Below are 18,011 nucleotides of genomic sequence, written 5' to 3'. Positions count from 1 at the left end.
ATAGTCAGTGAAGTCCTACAGGTTCTTTTGGGAATTATCTTATAAATAACTAATTTGGTAATTTACAAAGTAATTCATGGTAGTTGTAAGTCCTCTGCTCCAACCTGGAGCCTCAAACCTGTCTTCTGGAGATTGGAAGAATAGTGGAACCATAGTTATTTGTACTGGCAAAAGGCACTAGGCTTTAGGTTTTATAAATATAGCTTAATAACTTGAATTATTATATAATTCCACCAAGTAAATTGTGATTACAAGTGTGGTGATCTTTCTTGTCCTAATGGCTTATTAACTTTTTGAAAGCAAAGGAAATGATTTATATATTCACCCATACATGGATTTTACTATATGTCAGGAACTGTGGCATATTTCCCAGAGTGCTTGATAATATTGAACATATTTAGTGTGAATTTATTCAGAACCAGAAAAGGCATTCAAATATAGTCACTGCATATTATAGCCTGCCAAAATACATATTGGTCAAATAAAGATACGGCTTAGGAACTGTACTGGGTTGAATACTGTCCCCCAAAGTTCATGTCCAGGGAACCAGTGAATGTAACTTTATTTGGAAATAGGATCTTTGCAGATATAGTCAAGCTAAAAGGAGTATATACTGGATTAGGGTGGGCCCTAAATCAAACATGACTGGTGTTCTTATAATAAGAGGGAAATCTGGACACAAAGACAGATGCACAGGGAGACTATCACATAATGATGGAGGCACAGACTTAGCGATGCCTCTGTAAGAAATACCAAGGACTACTGGCAATCACCAGAAACTAGGAATACTCAAGGAAGCATTCTCGCCCAGAGCCCTGCTGATACCTTGGTTTTGGACCTCTGGCCTGCAAAACTGTGAAAGAATAACTTTTTGTTGTTTTAAGCCATCTAGTGTGTGGTACTTCACTACAGCAGCACTACTAATACAGGAAATTAACACAGGAACCTTCTTGGGCATGCCACTGCTTCCCATAATTCCTTCATGAAGTAGCTCTCTTAAGAGACTTCTATTTAATGTACTTGACAGATTAATCCCTTTCTCTACTAAGCAAATTGTCTCAGGGTTGTAGTCCACTCTCTAGCGTTCCATACAGTACTGCTCCCACCAAAAGAGCAGTATGCTCACAGCCCAGAGCGCTCACTACTGCCATCACATAATTTAATCAAATAGCACAGGAACTCGTGAAATATGAATGCAAAAAGAAAGACAGCTGCTATTTCCATGAGTACTAAGTTGGAGACTGGAAATTTTTCTCTTGATTAAGGTGAGTCATAAAAAATGAAATCATTTGACATGAGTGAGGTAAGTATTAAGATAAAAATAATGAAAATCTAGAAACTATGCCCATTCAGATTGCTTCGTAAGTACCTTTAAATCCTTACTTCATTTTAGTAAAAATAATATCACAGCTTGTAGAAGATATGCCATAGGTATGGTTTATACAAGAATGGACTTCATGGGACGGCGATCAGGCCCCAGCCACGTGTCTCTGTCTCTGTCTCTATATATATAATTCTGTAATTCTTCACTTGAATCAACTTTTTCTATTAGCCACACAGTCATAACTTCAGACTACTTTAAGTAGAGGTTTATTACACCATGTTTTTATTCCGTCACTTATTAGCCTGTAAGTTTCATGTACACAGAGAGGCTCTGAGTTGTTCCCCTTGTACCTTTAGTTCCCAGTAAAATGCCTGGTATACAACAGCATCTCCCAAAATACGTTTTGAATAAATGAGCATAAAATGGAAATTCATTTTTTTTTCTGTTTCTCCTTTTCTAAAGAATTATATCATCAATTAAGTTGTATTAATATGGGCTGATTTGAGCCATAAGAATGGACTTACACAGAACTCAATTTTTAATGGTATTTACTAAAATGGTGTTTTACCTATGCATATATGAATATTCTCATTTTTAGTATATCACTAGTCATAGTGCTAATATGTTTTTCACAATATAATCTTTCTGAAGATACTTCAGTTGTTCATATGCTATATCTTCATATAATTTCTATCTAATACCACTGTGTTATTTCCCCAAGTTTGCAGATTAGGGTTCTGAGACAGAAAAATCAGCTTAATTTCTTTAAGGTAGATTCTCAAGCTCAAGGTATGCTTCAAGCTCATGAACTTTCAAATTCTAGATTAGTTTTGATGTTGCCATTGATGATCTGTCCCCATTAGGAAACAGCTGACCCTCCCTGAGCCTCAGTACCTTCGGTTATTAGACGAGGTTTTTTGACAGGATGATCCCTAGGATGCCCTCTAGCTCTGAGTCCTCATTTTCAGCACTAGAAAATTCTGGATTTTCTTTTGCATAAAAAATGTGACTTCTCACTGTTCTTCTTTCCAAAATGGAACACAGAGAACACAGCTAGTTAAAGAATGACAGAAAGGATAAGGTGGAGATGTGTTACTGAGTATGGAGTGGGAAGGAAGAAAGTGACACAAAATAGTGGGTAAATGTGATGTCAGCCTGCTAAAGTAATCTCTTTTGGGGAAGAAAATCATGGAGTATTTTATGCTCACATAGCCTACAAGAATTTTACTTTTACTTGCCAAAAGGAATCTCAGTGGTAAGTTGGAAGTGCCTTGAGGTATCTAGCTTAAAAAGTAAAGACGTGGTCAACTCTTTATTTTATTATTAATAACTAAGTAGAATATAACCTTATTAAATTATGAATTTATTATTAAGTTTTATTCCTTAAACTATGCATAATATTAAGACAGAAGCAACCAATATTAGGTTCTTTTTATAAGCTACAGAAACATTCCTTTTGTTCTACTTCTTTAGCTACTTAAAGTAACTTAATAGGAGCTATTGAAAGAAAACTTGTTACATTTGGTAAATAAAAATGATGTAGGGTTTCAGATGGTCCAACAAGATGAAGAATTTACCATTGGAATTCTGTTAAATAACTGCAGGAGTTATATTTTTGCCTTGGAAAACTTTCATCATGGAACACAGCTGTGAAACAACTTTGGCTTCAAACAGAAAGGCTATAATAATGCGCCTCCTAGCTAGACTTAGGTTCAAGAGGTTTATGGTGGCGAGCAGCAGAAAAGATGAAATGTTTCAATAAGCCCCTCAGGCTGATTTAGTTAGCATTCACAAAGTGGAATAACCTATACATCACATACCCTTTGTTAGCTGGTTGTTTAGAATAGATGTATGAGTCATTGGATTTTATTTTAGCAATTGGGCAATGCAATTCTCCTTTTGCCCAAAATATTAAAATGCAGAAATGTGAAACTAAGAGAGGTAATGTCAGATCTTATACAGGATGCTTATCAACCACTGTGATGGACTAAGAAATTCTGCTCTTGTCATTCCACGTTTCACCTGGGTAGGCACAAATGATAAATCACATCATGCAGAAAAGAAAAAAAAATCTAATATTAAATTAATCAGCAAACTACAGTATATTTTTAAAAAATTGTGTGTGGAGGAGAGGTGTTAAGGGGGAAAGCTTGCAAAACCAAAAGCTGGCATAAGAGAAGGATAGGCAAGATTCTATCCTTCATGACTTCAAGTATAAATGAATCCCTTTGGGAGTTTGGGGGATTTATATATATACATATACATACACACACACACACACACACACACACACACACACACACACACACACACACACACACACACACACACACACACATATATATATTTCTCTCAGACACTGCTCAGAATTAATGAGGGTACCTGCAACGATGCTGGCAAGCTGCTGCGTCCTGGTGATGGGGTAGATGCTGCGTGCCTGAACGATTGCTGAAGCGATTTTCTTGGCGTGCTTCTCCTCCCCGTATGTTCTCAGGATGGATGCAAGCGCCTGTTGATCTAAAGCATTCACAACATCAGCTGCGGTGGGCATGTCAGGGTACCTACGCACAAGAAGAGCCAATTAGTTCACTGACGTCAGTTTTCATTGACAAGAGGTGAAACTTCAGAGTCCTGAGACATAAGTCAGGCATACACACATAGTCTAAGAGGGCTTCTAAGGTTTTTAAAGTCACAGGCTGAAATCTTACACAAATGAAATAGATTTTCCATTTGAAATACCTATCATTATGGCAAAGTGGGGCTGTGTTACATTCATCAAGGTCAAGGGCAGCAGGAAGATAAAATATTTTACTAGCCTTAATTCAGAAGGAAGTCATTATTGCACATGCAGATTTCCCCTAAACTAAAATATTGAGAAGTGTTGTGGATTTAGTTTGTTCAAAATTTAAATTACTGTTTGAATATTTTTTCTCTACTGTAGAAGATCCAAGGCTGACTGATATTTAAATAAGCCCAGATCTCAGGAATTTAAGACTGACTGTAATATAACTGACTACTTACATGAGGTCACGAATTGAATTTAGAAAGTCTACACAAGACACTGCTGGTCAGTTTCCCTCACAAAAACTACAACAACCTTAATGGTAATAACATACATTATTTCAAATTGTTAACAACATTACCTTATATATCCATGACTATAGTCACCATGGGGTAAAACCTGGTAATCAATAAACAGTACTAAACAGGCCTAGATGATGATTTCAGGTGGAGGAGAAAATAAATACCAACTTCTGGTCAAACAGAATAAATCATAGTAACAGGAAATAGCATTCACTGTGTCAGACCGTTCCAGTTTACCTTACTTTAGGGAAATGGGTCAAGGAATTAGAAGTCATGAGCTAACTGAGATCTTACTTATTAGAAAGACATCTTTGCTAACAGTACAGTTACCTCTCTTGTAGTTAATATGTTGGATTGATTGTTGGTACCACACTGGGATGACTTTAGGTAACAAGGATATGGTAGCTTTAAGGTCTGAGCATTAAATCAGAGTGGGCTTGCCAAGCAACACCTGAATCCCTCCTTGAAAGTACTATACTGCACCTTATTAACATGCCTAGTGCCTCCAGGGGAAAATTCTGTTGTTGTCCTTGGCTTGTCCCCTATTTTGCCATGACCTGCATATCACTCTCTCTCTTCCTCCCTCTAAAGTGTGTGTGTGTGTGTGTGTGTGAAACCTTATTTTCCAGATCCTGTGATTCTTTCTTTTTTTTTCCTGGCTAGCATGGTACCCCCAGATCAATGAACATGTTAAAAGGTACCCTGTTTCCATCTTGATAGGCTTTTCTCCTTCAATAACAGCTTTAAGGATAAAGACTGGTCTTTAGAATCAGATCAAATTAGATTAGAATCATGGCCTTACTACTCATATTGTATAAACTTCTGAATCTATTGGAGCCTCAATTTCTAACCTGTAAAATGAAAGTAACAAAGTCTGCCTCACAAAATTGTTGAGAGAATTAAGGGTTAGTGCAATCATAAAATACATAGTAGACTTGGCACAGAGAAATCAATGAATGTCAATGTCCTTTAGATCTTGTCCATTCCTAGATAAGCCAATCGTCACTCTTGGCCTAACTGACAAAATCCCTGCTAGATCTTATCTAGCTGCTAATTCAACAGCCCAAAGCACTGAGCATCAGAATGAACCTTGTTAGAAGTGATGATAAATTCAGATTCACAGGATATAGTCCAGTTCTACCAGGACAATTCTAAGATTAGTATGGATGTAATTAGCAGCTTTTTAAAAATAATACCTTTATATTTTTCAGCGAAAAAAATTAAAAGAGCATTTTGCTCAAGTATAGTTCAGTGGATAATAGGCATAATTTTATTTTACTCTCATGTTAACATTAACAACACTGTAGAAGTTTCCATAGCGCTTTGAGGGAAAACTCTGGAAAGCCAACAGGCTGCTAGGAGGCTTCAGATAGGCATTTATATAGTACAAAACTCAAGGAGTCAAAATCTGCCCCTCCAAATTAACAGTTAATTGATCTTCTCAGTCCTCCAGAGATCACCAGCTTACAAATGACTACACTCATGAGAGAAAGAAAATATTAACATAAGTGGCAATTTATTTATTACCTTCTAGTGAAGAACATAACTGACAACAGAGCTAGACACACAAGTCCTTGAAGATGAGAACTTCTTTCTGCTACATGAGAGCTTTATTATAATCTGAAAGCTGGTGTTGAAATTGGGATAGTACAGAATAAACTATGCTGTAAGATTCCAGGGGTCAACGGTAATGGGCTAAGAAAGGCTCTTGCATCCATCTTCATCACAGGGAAGTATCAGCTTCCCAGATCTGACTGGTCACATTTTTTGGCTTGGATTTCCTCTCCCCATAACACCACTTAGGTTAGCACCGGACATATTTGCATCTCTCACTTTCCTTTTTCTGTGAATTCATGTGAACCAGCTCCTCCCTTCTGAATGTCATGTAGTTTCTTCAGATCTGTTAACATCTCTGATTAGGTTACAGTCTATGATATTTGGAAGCCATCCTGCTTTTTAAGATATATTTGCTCAACACCAATCTTATCCATTATGTAATGACTTAACAGTTTAATTCTCAAGGGTACTCTTATTTGTATGTTCTTAGGGGAGAACCTCAGGAACCCTCACACACTCTGCTGTTAAGTCTTTACATTAACAATATGGGGACTTACTACTATTAACTAGAAGCTTTGGTCACTGTATTTCAGAAGGCATCTTTCTTAGCAAGACATAGGAACAGCAGAAATTTGCTTGACATTTTATTACCTCTGCACAACAACCTCAATCTCCAAACATGAGAAGATATTTGACCTTTACTGTTAGTCACTGGTCTTTAAAGGACTTTTATTATTTTCTTTTATGATCACATTCTTCACTCTATGAATGCCAATTTGTGTGAAAGAAGGTATAAGACTCAGAATAAAAAGGTTCCAACAAGTACAGGTCACACTCAAAGTTAACAAGTCGTATCAAAAGATGGGGGAAAGGCTATATGCGAATAATTACCATGAGACAAAGAAGTGTGTGGGGGAAAAAACTCAAAGTCAACTCAATATTAAATTGCTGACTTAAATGAGACATTAAATTTCTTATATATAGTTCCTCTGACAGATTGGAAGAAATGTTGGAAAACCTCTTTGTTTCAATAGAAATGTTTGTGCATGTCTAGAAATGCAGATTAGTAACAGAACAGATTGCAAATTTAGATATAAGAAAGTCTAATGTTCTTCTTAGAAAGTAGCTTTCCAAAGGTAGGGCCTATGATAATAATTTGGTGGAGGACAGGGGGCATAAAATGAGAGAGAAAAGCATGGTTAAGCTCTGTTTTGTAGGTACAAGCTATTCAGTCCCTGGGCCAGTGTTGGGCATAGAGATAAGTGATAATCTAAGCTTTTAAAACCAATTTAGATTTAAAAGAAATTATCCTATGCTTTCCTAGAGAGTGACCCTCTTTGTGTAATTTAATACATATTACCTATTTGAATAACGGAGAACAAATGTGTTTCCAGGGTGGAGAGGAATGAATAGGAGGTGTAAAGCTGTCTAATACACGTATTATGTCTGATATACCTTAAATTCTAGTTTCTCTAGAGAAGGAGAAGGTTGAACCTAAGTGTCTGTATAAGAAACAGGACAAAACACAGAATCGCTGACCTCTAAGATCTTGCCTTTAATGCAGTATTCAAAAGAATACGCATTAAATATAGTTCCTTTCACTTCTCAAAAGAGGCATAGGTGGGCCTGCATAAAAATGGAAGCATTGTTTCAGTATCATATTTACAATATTGTTAGTAGTCTAAAAGATCACATTGTATCTGTAAAAAAGAAAACCAGTGTGAAAGTTATCCTCTTCAATATTCTGTGTAAAGACAGAATAATTTTTCTTTTTAGAACCCTAAATCTAGAGAAACACCAAAGTCTATAATGAGTAGCAAACAAAACTGATTTATTATGTATGGATAGTGTTAGGTGTGGGCGTGTGATGGGAATTCTGCAGTCTTAAAAGGAAATTAAATTCAGAGTGTTTTCGAGAAATTGATTTCTTGTTGTGAGAAGAAATGCTTTATCAATACCCACCTGTCACCATCCATTCTCATGTCCAAGGGACCATCCTTCCGAAGGGAAAAACCTCTTTCAGGGGCATCAAGTTGCATGGAGGAACACCCAAGATCCAAAAGGACTCCATCCAAAGTCTCTGGCTGCACTCCAGCTTTGATTAGTAAGGCTTCTGCCTCGCTGAACTGGCCTAGGATGGCTCGAATCTGTTTACTGGAGACCCAGGAGATGGAAAAAACACTTCTGTTATATTGATGTCTTTCTTAAAGGTCTAGGATCAATGTAGGGGAGCACATTCTATTATTAGTTTATTTAACCAACATGTATTTACTAACCACAGGCTTTGTACTATATAAAGACATACGGATATGCAACTCTACGTCTTCGGTTTTAACACCAGAGGCGATTTAATGTGATTTTATTCTTGCTAATAAACACAATTTATTTTATAACTTTATGAAGGTATATAATAAATTCATGAATTAGAAAAATTCCCTTGTCAAACCAGTACTCTAATTTTTTCTTAAAAAAAAATTCTTAAATCTATAGGCCAGGAAAAGAAACAGGCCAGTCTATCAAAAGAATAAACTCTCATGCACCGTTGGTGGGAGTGTAAACTGGTATAGCCACTATAGAGAAAAGTGTAGAAGTTTCTCAAAAACTTAAAAATAGAACTACCATATAATCCAGCAATTCCACTTCTGGAAATACATCCAAAAGAAACAAGAACACTATGCTGAATCAATACCTGCACCCTCATGTTTGTAACAGCATTATTTACAATAGCCTAGACATGAAAACAACCTAAGTGCCCACCAATGGATGAATGGAAAATGAACCTAGGAAATTTAGATATATATACACATATATACATACATATAAAACAAAATATTATTTAGTCATAAAAAAAGAAGAAAATCTTGCCATTTGTGACAACATGGATGGACTTGGAGGGCATTATGTTAAGTGAAAAAAGTCAGACAGAGAAAGACAAATATTGTATGATTTCACTTATATGTGAAATCGTAAAGAGAAAGAGAGAGAGAGAAATATATTCTCATAAAAAAAGAGATCAGATTTGTGGTTACCAGAGTTGGAGGATGAGGAAAGGGGAACTGAATGAAGGTGGCCAGAAGGTACAAACTTCCAGATAAATAAGGTAAATAAGTACTGGGGATGTAATGTACAATATACAATATGATGACTAAAGTTAACACTACTGTGGGGTATACATGAAAGTCGTTAAGAGAACAAATCCTGAGAGTTACTGTCACAAGGAAAAAAACATTTCTTTTTCTTTTTTCTATTTATATGAGATGATGGGTGTGAATTAAGCATTGTGGTAATCATTTCCTAATATACGTAAGTCAAATCATCACGCTGTACACCTTAAACTTATACAGTGTTATATGTTATTATCTCAATAAAATTGGAAAAAAATAAATGAGCAAACGAATTTAAATAAAATAAGTAATAAAACAGAAATCACAGGAAAAAAGATATGGCAAACACCTTCAAGACAACCATTTCAGCTTTCTCTATTTTTTCACATAATTTAGGATAGGGGTACCATGCAGCTGTACACTTGAAGAATGAAACTATGCTTAAAATAAATGCCTTCTTGCAGAAGCAATGTTTTAGCTCTCAGCAGGGATTTTGAAGTGAATGGAGCATTCAGAATCAACAGACAGGCAAGGAGTTGGGATCACCTTACAGCTATATTAATTCTCCTTCCTACACAAAGTGAGATGCTGCCTTCGGGGTTCTTCAGAAGCCTTAAGGCAACTGGCATACATTTTGGAAAGGGAATGAGAAGAGCAAAGCTGGGCAACACTCCCAAGACCTCATTCCCTCTATCTGCAGGTGTGTGGAGTGTGGAATTCAACAGTGCTGGGGAATTTATATTTATGCTATTGACTTACATGTTATGTTGTTTAAGGAGAACTTCACAGCTCATTGGTAATTTTTTCTCAAATTCTGAAGGAGAAAGTGATTTTTGGATTCACTCACCAAATATTTATTGAATATCTGCTACGTGTCAGGCATTATGCTAGTCTGAGGTACATACAGATTAATAACGCATGGCTTGGGAGCTTTGAGCTGAGAGGGAGAGATGTATAAATAAATAGTTTGCAAAACAACCTGATGGGTGCTTATAGGAGAGAAAGACAGAAATTGCTATGCTTGTATTTGGAAAATATAAAATGAATCTTAATCCTGGCACTGAAAACAGAAATAGTAGGCTCTTGGGATTGGAAGGCAACTCACTAATATTATTTTCTAATCATTTAACTGATGTTTGAAACTTTTCCCTCTCCACCGTCACTGCTGGGAGAGGAGGGGGAAAAGAGCCATTGTTTTAATCACTTTTCATTCACCTCAGTGAGGAAGGAAGGGAGTCCCACTCTAAGATCATGGAAATGGTTGAGCTAACACATGACACCTGACACTGGACAGATGAGATTGACAGGAGTTTACTAATTACCTATTTCTCACAGTCCAGGGGAGGAGGGCACCACGTACCATGCATGCTACTTGGGTGCCACACTTAGGAACAGAGTAGACAAACAGAGGATGTGGGAAGCAGATTTTATAGTATCAAGAGGGTGGGGTGCCCCATGCTCATGAAAGGATGTATTGGCTTGTTTAAGTAATTCCATGGGCTGGCAGGGAACTGAACCCTGCTACTCAGGGATCAGCAGGTATTGTGCCTGATCCATTTAATAAGGAGGGGTGTTTGGCTAGGAAGCTTCTCTGTGGAAACATAGTGTGGAGAACTTGCAGATAGGCCGTTCGAGGTTCTCCCAGTTTTCCCCAGATGTCAAGAACACAGAACTTTGGGCTTAAGTGTTAGACCTTTCACCTAGTACGTGTTTGAACATTTCCAGTAATAAGAATTCACTATGGTTTTTTTTTTTTAAGACAGTGGTTTATAGTTCTATTTTTTTATTTTTTGGTGGGGGGGTAATTAGGTCTATTTATTTTTAATTTTTTTAGAGGAGGTACTGGGGATTGAACTCAGGACCCTGTGCATGCTAAGCATATGGTCTACCACTTGAGCTATACCCTCTCCCAAGACAGTTGTTTTTCAGTTAAGTTGATGGCTATCTCCTCACTATTTCTAGAACTTTTGTCCCTGGTATCAGTCCATGTAAAACAAGTAAAAACCCATGGCAACCTTTCATTTATCTATTGTTAGCTATTGTAAGGGATAGTTGCCAGTCTCTCTATTCCAACAGGACCTCAAAATTTCAGTCATGTACTTTGGGAGAGACCAATCATATCTATGATGGTTTATATGTCAAACTGACTAGGCTGTAGTACCCAGTTATTTAATCAAACACTAATCTAGGTGTTGCTGTGAAGGTTTCTGTAGATGTGGTTCACATTAAAATCAGTTCACTTTAAGTAAAGGATGTTACCTTCAGTAATGCCAGTGTGCGTCATCCAATCAGATGAAAGGCCTTATGAGCAAAAATGAGGTTTCCAGAGTAAGAAGAAGTTCTATCTCAAGACTGCAATAGCAGCTCCTATCACAGTTTCCAGCCTATTGGCCTGCCCTACCATTTCAGAGTTGCCAGTCCCCACAATCATGCGAGTCAATTCCTTGAGATAAATCTCTTTTTATATATATACACACACACACATATACTTGAAAGTGTGTGTGTATGTATCTCCTACTGGTTCTGTTTCTCCTGAGAATCCTAACAGATGTGATATCTCAGCTCGAGGAGTACATTTCTGATTAGCTAAGCTAATCTGCACACATGATTCCCATGGTTTCTATAATTTGTTCAGAGACTGGCATGTGTCACAACACTGGCTAATGAGATAGATACAAGAGATATTTCCAAGGGATTTAAGAAAAGAAAATTCCTTCTTCCAATGAGCTATTAGAGGAAAAATGTTTCACTTGATATAAAAAAGCACATAGCCCTGGTCATTGCCAGCAGATATCTTGGTCCAAAGATTGCAGAGGGTGGCAGCCAATTTGGCCAAGACTGCACAAGTCAAAGTAGAGAGAAAGATTAACCAGACCACTAGATTGAACCTCACCTAAAATCCAACTTGTCTCTGAACTTCTGAGTTACATGAGCCCATAAATGACCGTTGTTATTTAAAACCAGTTTGAGTTGTTTTGTCTTTTACTTGCAAAGGAAAACATAACTATTACAGTGATCAAGCTCAAGTCTTCGTTTCTCTAAATCATAATCACTTGTTTCTTCTGCTATTCTCCACACAAAAATCTCTCACCATGCCAGCTGCTCTTTTCTGAATGTGTCCCTATATTTGAACTCCACAATGCTCAGCACAGAATAAATTCTTGTCTCTTTTGTTCTAGTTATTATATTAGTACACCTCAAAATCAAAATAGTTTCAGAATTTATTTCACACTGTTGACTTATATGCTCTAATACCCTTGAGTCTTTCTCATGTACACCACTGCTAAGCTTGCTTCCTCCACGCTGTACTTGTGTAGTTTTGTTTTGTTGATTGTAGTAGTACAACCCCTGCCCTACACATTTTCTACAACCCTTTAGGTTCCAGGTATTATCTTTAACCACATAAATCTTTACACTGCAGCAAAAGCCTCAAACAAATCACTATTGCCCAGTCTTAATTCCCTAGGCATTAGGCCTATTATCCTGCTTGAAGTAATAAGCTTATAAAATAAAAATCATATCTTCTAGAGGATGTTTGCATTCTTGGATACCCTCAAACATAACTACTTAACACATAATTTATGTATGACTATGAGTAAGTAACAAAAATGTAATCCTTGTAGTTCAAAACTCAGCATAATCGTATACAAGAATGAGAATATCTTACAGGAATAAAAGAAAGCGTGAGGCAATACCACAAAGTAAATCGTGTGTTTAAGGCAGTTTTCTTATGCTATATCAGTTATATGTTTCTAAAATTAGATTACTCTCAGAGTAAAGAAATCATCCACAAAGTTTACCAACCAAATGTAGCCTCAACTTCAGACCCTGGGGCATTATTTCACATATGAAATTATACTGAAGCTAATTTTCCTGGATTTCATACCCATTTTTGTTTTCCTTTTTTTTCTTTCTTTCCTCTTTCCCTTCCTCCATCCGGTCTTCTCTCTTCTTTCCCTCCCTCCTTTCTTTCTTCCTTCTTTTATTCAAATTTAATTTTTTTAGTATTTTTGCATATGTATTTTACAAGCATTATAAAAGAAGTAACTTTTGAAAAGTGTGAACTGGCCAGAGAGGATCATGATGGTCACAAAATTAGAGCCAAACCAGGGCATTCAGCCATAACTACAAATGCACAATTTGTTCAAATCATTGTCATCATCATTCTAGTATCTCCAGAATGTAAGTAAAATGTTGCTTGAGACTCAAAGCACATGTTACATGAGAACGATTCTACAACTCAACCTCAAGAAAAGTAAGGCACTTAGCAATAGAGTGCCAATAATACCATGGTTGCTGGAAGCCACTTTTAAGGCTCTCACTATGATAAATACTGTTACTCTTGACTCTGGGAAGTCATCTGCACTTGGAGTACAAGTCTGTTTGTACCGTTTTGTTATGAAATACTCTAGTATATGCTGAGGCTGGTGACGTAAGCGTAGCTACTATTCAATGTGTATTTGATTTAGAATTGAACATGGAACGTCATTATCCCTCTAACTGCATACAGTCTAATGACAGGGGTTAAGGATAAATTATAAAAGTGGATCGAACTCTTAGGGTTGAACATCTTATAGTTAATGTGAGTACTTACCCATCTTGGATTTAGAAACCCCAAAACCCCATGGTTTATAAAATACTTGATATAAAGAATTACTTTTGCTGCCCAGGGATAAATAAATTTTAGTTTCATGGACAGAAGATTTATTTGTGTAGAACCAGATTTAAAAAAAAAAAAAACTGGGCTGTTGGATAAAGTAATTTAAAAAATGTGAAGCCTGAACAAAATTTTCAGGCAAAACTTTGATTCTGAAAACAAATTCTTTCTGAGACAGGCTACAGAAGAAAAACATCACTATCATATTTATCCTTCTAGGAGTTAATACTCTTCCATCATAACCAACAATATTAAATAAATGTTTAAGTCATAATATACCTCTAATCTCAAGTACAGTAGTTGATCTCACCATAGTACACAAAGGTGGAATTCAGACATACACAACTGAAAAAAATATAAAAATGGTCCACAAAAATGATTTATAATGATAGTCTTGATTCTCTCTGTATCATGTAACTTTTGCTGGTTGACAAACCACCCCAAAACTTATTAGCTTAAAACAACAATCACTTATCAGCTCATGTTCTGTGTGTTGGAAATTTGAGTTGGGTAGCCGAGTGATTCTTTTGATAGTGGGGTGACTGAGGCTTAGTTGATCACATTTGGCCTTACTTAAATGCTGGGAAGTTGACTCGGGTAAAGATGGTGACTGGACCATCTGTCCTTAAGCATTTATCTAGCTAGTCTAACTTTATTCACAGAGTGGTCTGGTTCCAAATGTAGCAAGGTAGGATGACCCCAATACACAAACAGTTCAAAAGTTTCTGATTATGGCCTATTTTCTAATATCCCATTAGCCAAAGCAAGTCCATTGCTCAGTTCATATTTAAGGGTTATAAAAACAGACTTCACTTCTTGATGGAAAGAGCAATGAGAACACATTACTAGGGGGTACATACAGAGAAGAGAGAAATTACAGTGGACATTTTTTCAAACAACATACCACACTCGGTATTTAGAAGTGAATTTGACAGAAGGAAGAAGTAAACATTTTTCCCCCTCTAATCTCCTAGATTCTCTTCTGCTGATTGAGACTTCTGTGCTACAGGGTAGCTTCTTAAAGGCATCACAAGAAATATGTGCTGGTGGTTGGTGATTGATGCTAGAATTCAGAGGTAGACTAAGGGTTTGGATTCTAGTGCCAGAAATACAAATCTGAGCAGAGATCAACCAGGAGTCCATGGCACAGGGGTCTGACAAGGACTAATACATAATAACCTGGGGGAGGGGGTGCCGTGTGATAGTTTGGGGTCTGTAAGAAAGCAATGAGCAGTCATGTTAGCATCAAGTAAATGTGGCAGCAAATAAGAGGGCCTTTTTAGTCAGACTTTTTCTAAAAAAACCACAAATCATTTAGCTAAGAAGGAACTGAGGTCTTAAACAGGGGTATGGAAATAGATTCAGGCATGAAAGGGTAAGTTAGAGATGTAATTTAGTAGAACTGGCCCAGTCACTAAAACTGAGGCATCAAGTCAGAATCAGCAGCAAAGGCAACTTGATGTTAAGTCACCTAAGCTACAGACTACGCAATCTTGAGTCCATTATCAGGAATTCCGTGGTGAAATATGAGGGTACGGGTACACTGACCCAGCAGGTAGATATGTACAGAACTCTGGTCATATGGGCCAGCGTGACAAACAGAGCAATATAAGGCAGAAGAGAACTAACATTTCTTAAGAAGCTGGCAGGAATAGTTCCCAGATACTTAAATTTGTTTCAGGGCTCACTTCGATAGACACTTTAACCACTCATTTTCTTTGCACATTTAGGGGCATACCTAGGTGATAGCATTCCATAAGAGGATAAGAAGAGCAAAATCCAAACTGGTTTTTTGGGGGAGGGAGGGTGAAGGTCTGCTTATAGCGGATCCAAGCTCTTCTCACATTCGTATCAGCATTAATCCGTGAAATCCCAGTGTGCTACCTGTTTCCTAGTCATTGAATTTTATTGGTCTGTGGGCACAAAGGAGGGGCCTTGGCTGCTTTTATCACATCATTAGGCCCTCCACACAAGGAACTCAGAGGGAACCAAAGCGGTGGATGAAAGTGTAGTTCATATGTGAGCAATGGTAAGAGCAAACTTCTGTAGCATGCTTTCTAGGTACTAGACCATGTGCTAAGTGCTTTATACTCATTAAATCACTTCATCGTTATGATAATCCTACGAGGTAGGTGACATTATAACTCACATTTTGAAGATGAAGAAACAAATACAGAGAACAAAGTCACTAACCCATGTCATATAGCTAATAAGTGGTGGAATCAGGATGCAAACTCAGTCCAGTCTGGCTCCAGAGTCTGTGTTTTAACCACTACATTGTAATACTTCCCAAGTTTCTATTTATTTAGTGCAATATCAGATCTCTAACTCTTCACCACTATAACCTTGTCGTGATCCGCAAATCTGCCTAGTTTGTCTAATTTTTTATTAAAATGCTTTAATTGTTTTTAATATTTGCCATCTCTTCCTAGCTACAGGTCTGCAGATTTAGCACTCAACAAATATTTGCTGAATAAGGATTATCTACGAGGTGCTAGGTACAGGAATTTAAAAATGAACAAAGCACACAATATAGACAGGTGTATATACAAATGTATATAAATTACTGAGGAGATGGTTTACTTCTTAACAGTGGTAGAGTAGAAAAGGAAACTGCATCATAAGGATTATGTTTATTTATTTTATTTTTATTTTGGGGGGAGGCAATTAGGTTTATTTATCTATTAGTTTATTTATTTATTTAAATGGCGGTACTGGTGATTGAACCCAGGACCGCATGCATACTAAGCACATGCTCTGTCACTGAGCTATACCCTCCCCTCCTTAAGGCTTATGTTTAAATTTTGGTTCTGCTATTTATTAACCCTGTGGTATTGAGATTAGAAATGTAATTTATTAGAACTGGCCCCATCACTAAAACTGAGGCATCAAGTCGGATCAGTTATTGAATTTCCCTCAGTTTCTCATGGTGTTTAAGTTTTTCCTCTTTGAGGTAGCCTAGTATGGTGGAAATATCTGAACAAGTTGTGGAGTCAGACTGAGTCAGATTGTTAACTTTTAAATTATTTATCTCTTTAAGATTCACATTCTTCATCTGTACCATGTGGACAACAGAGCAATTCCAAATTCACAAAGCATCTGTGAAGGGTATGTTAACTAATGTGCATGCGAGAACCTCCTAAGATACCTAGGCAAAAGAAGGCCCTCCATAAATGTTCTCTCTCTCTGCTCCAAGCTACTGTTCTTAGACATTCTTCTTATGATCTGGTCACTGTGCTGCCGATTAAAAGTTGGGAACAATGGCAAGGATGTGCTCCAAGCACACCAAGTATAGGGCATACTGGCTATGACCTTTCGACTATAAAGAATTTTCCTCCAACCTCTCTTATACTCTGCTATTGGACTGTATTTCTCCTTCTATTTCACCATGCTCCTGTTATAGTTTGAGAACTGTTCACTTTTTGATAAAGTGAACTTGGATAAAGCTCCAAGATATTTTGATTTTTATATTAATTATGATAAATTTGATTAATATTATTAAAAGATACCCTTGCTCAAAAATTATTCCCATATACTGTAGAGGTAGAATGAAAAGACATTATTTTTGCACTACATGATCTGCTCAAAATCTTTGATAGTGTTATCTTTACTGGCCATTGTCTTTCCCATCAGGAAATTCTTTCTAAAAATTGATTTAGTCATTCATTCACAACTCATATTTGACTTGAATAAAATACGTTTTAGAAATAATAAAATGCAATTGTATTTCTATAGCACAGTAACTCTTTCAAAATTTATTCAGTGGAGTAATATTCCCCTGTTCTGGAATAATAGGTTAGCAGGACCCATAACTTTTCCATTCCCTAATATGTAACAGACAGCCCTATGGCTACTGTGAAGTGCAAACACAGTCAGCTCAGAAATTAGACTACCCAGTGCTCAGTCACAAAAACAAACAAAAAATGAATATTAACTGAGCAACTACTAAATGTTAGGCACTGTTTTAGGCACCAATGATTTATCTGTTTTATTTATTTAGGCACAAATAAATAAAACAGATAAGTCCAATGACTGCAGAGCTTATGTTCCAGGGGATGGATAATCAAAATCAAAGACTTTAATTTCTGTCTATAGCAGGTTAGCTTGATCAGATCAACCTTCCCACTAAAAAAAAAAAAAAAAAAAAAACTAGAAAAGCTGGATAAGATAATTAAAACTATCTATTTGAAGGGGCCAGAGAGCTATAAACGTAGCTGAGACTTGAGGAGACAAAAGGGAAGTGTAAACAAGTGAGCCCAGCACTGGTGTGGTTTTTCCCTCAAGC

The 18,011-nt window shown here is 36.8% G+C and overlaps 1 protein-coding gene across 5 annotated transcripts in view; it reads right to left on the bottom strand.

Moving 5' to 3' along the window:
- METTL15 (methyltransferase 15, mitochondrial 12S rRNA N4-cytidine) overlaps positions 1 to 18,011 on the bottom strand; it is a 188,003-nt gene that overhangs the window by 43,789 nt on the left and 126,203 nt on the right. For all 5 annotated transcript variants that reach the window (XM_015252028.3, XM_006198349.4, XM_072969703.1 and 2 more), the window contains 2 exons: positions 7,928 to 8,119; positions 3,707 to 3,885 (listed from right to left, as the gene is read on the bottom strand). In XM_015252028.3, coding sequence (XP_015107514.2) covers positions 3,707 to 3,885; positions 7,928 to 8,119 — 371 coding nt within the window. The remainder of the gene's footprint in view (positions 1 to 3,706; positions 3,886 to 7,927; positions 8,120 to 18,011) is intronic.

This window comes from Vicugna pacos, chromosome 10 (assembly GCF_048564905.1).
Source record: "Vicugna pacos chromosome 10, VicPac4, whole genome shotgun sequence".
NCBI lineage: Eukaryota > Metazoa > Chordata > Mammalia > Artiodactyla > Camelidae > Vicugna > Vicugna pacos.
This window is presented reverse-complemented; position numbering and strand designations above follow the sequence as displayed.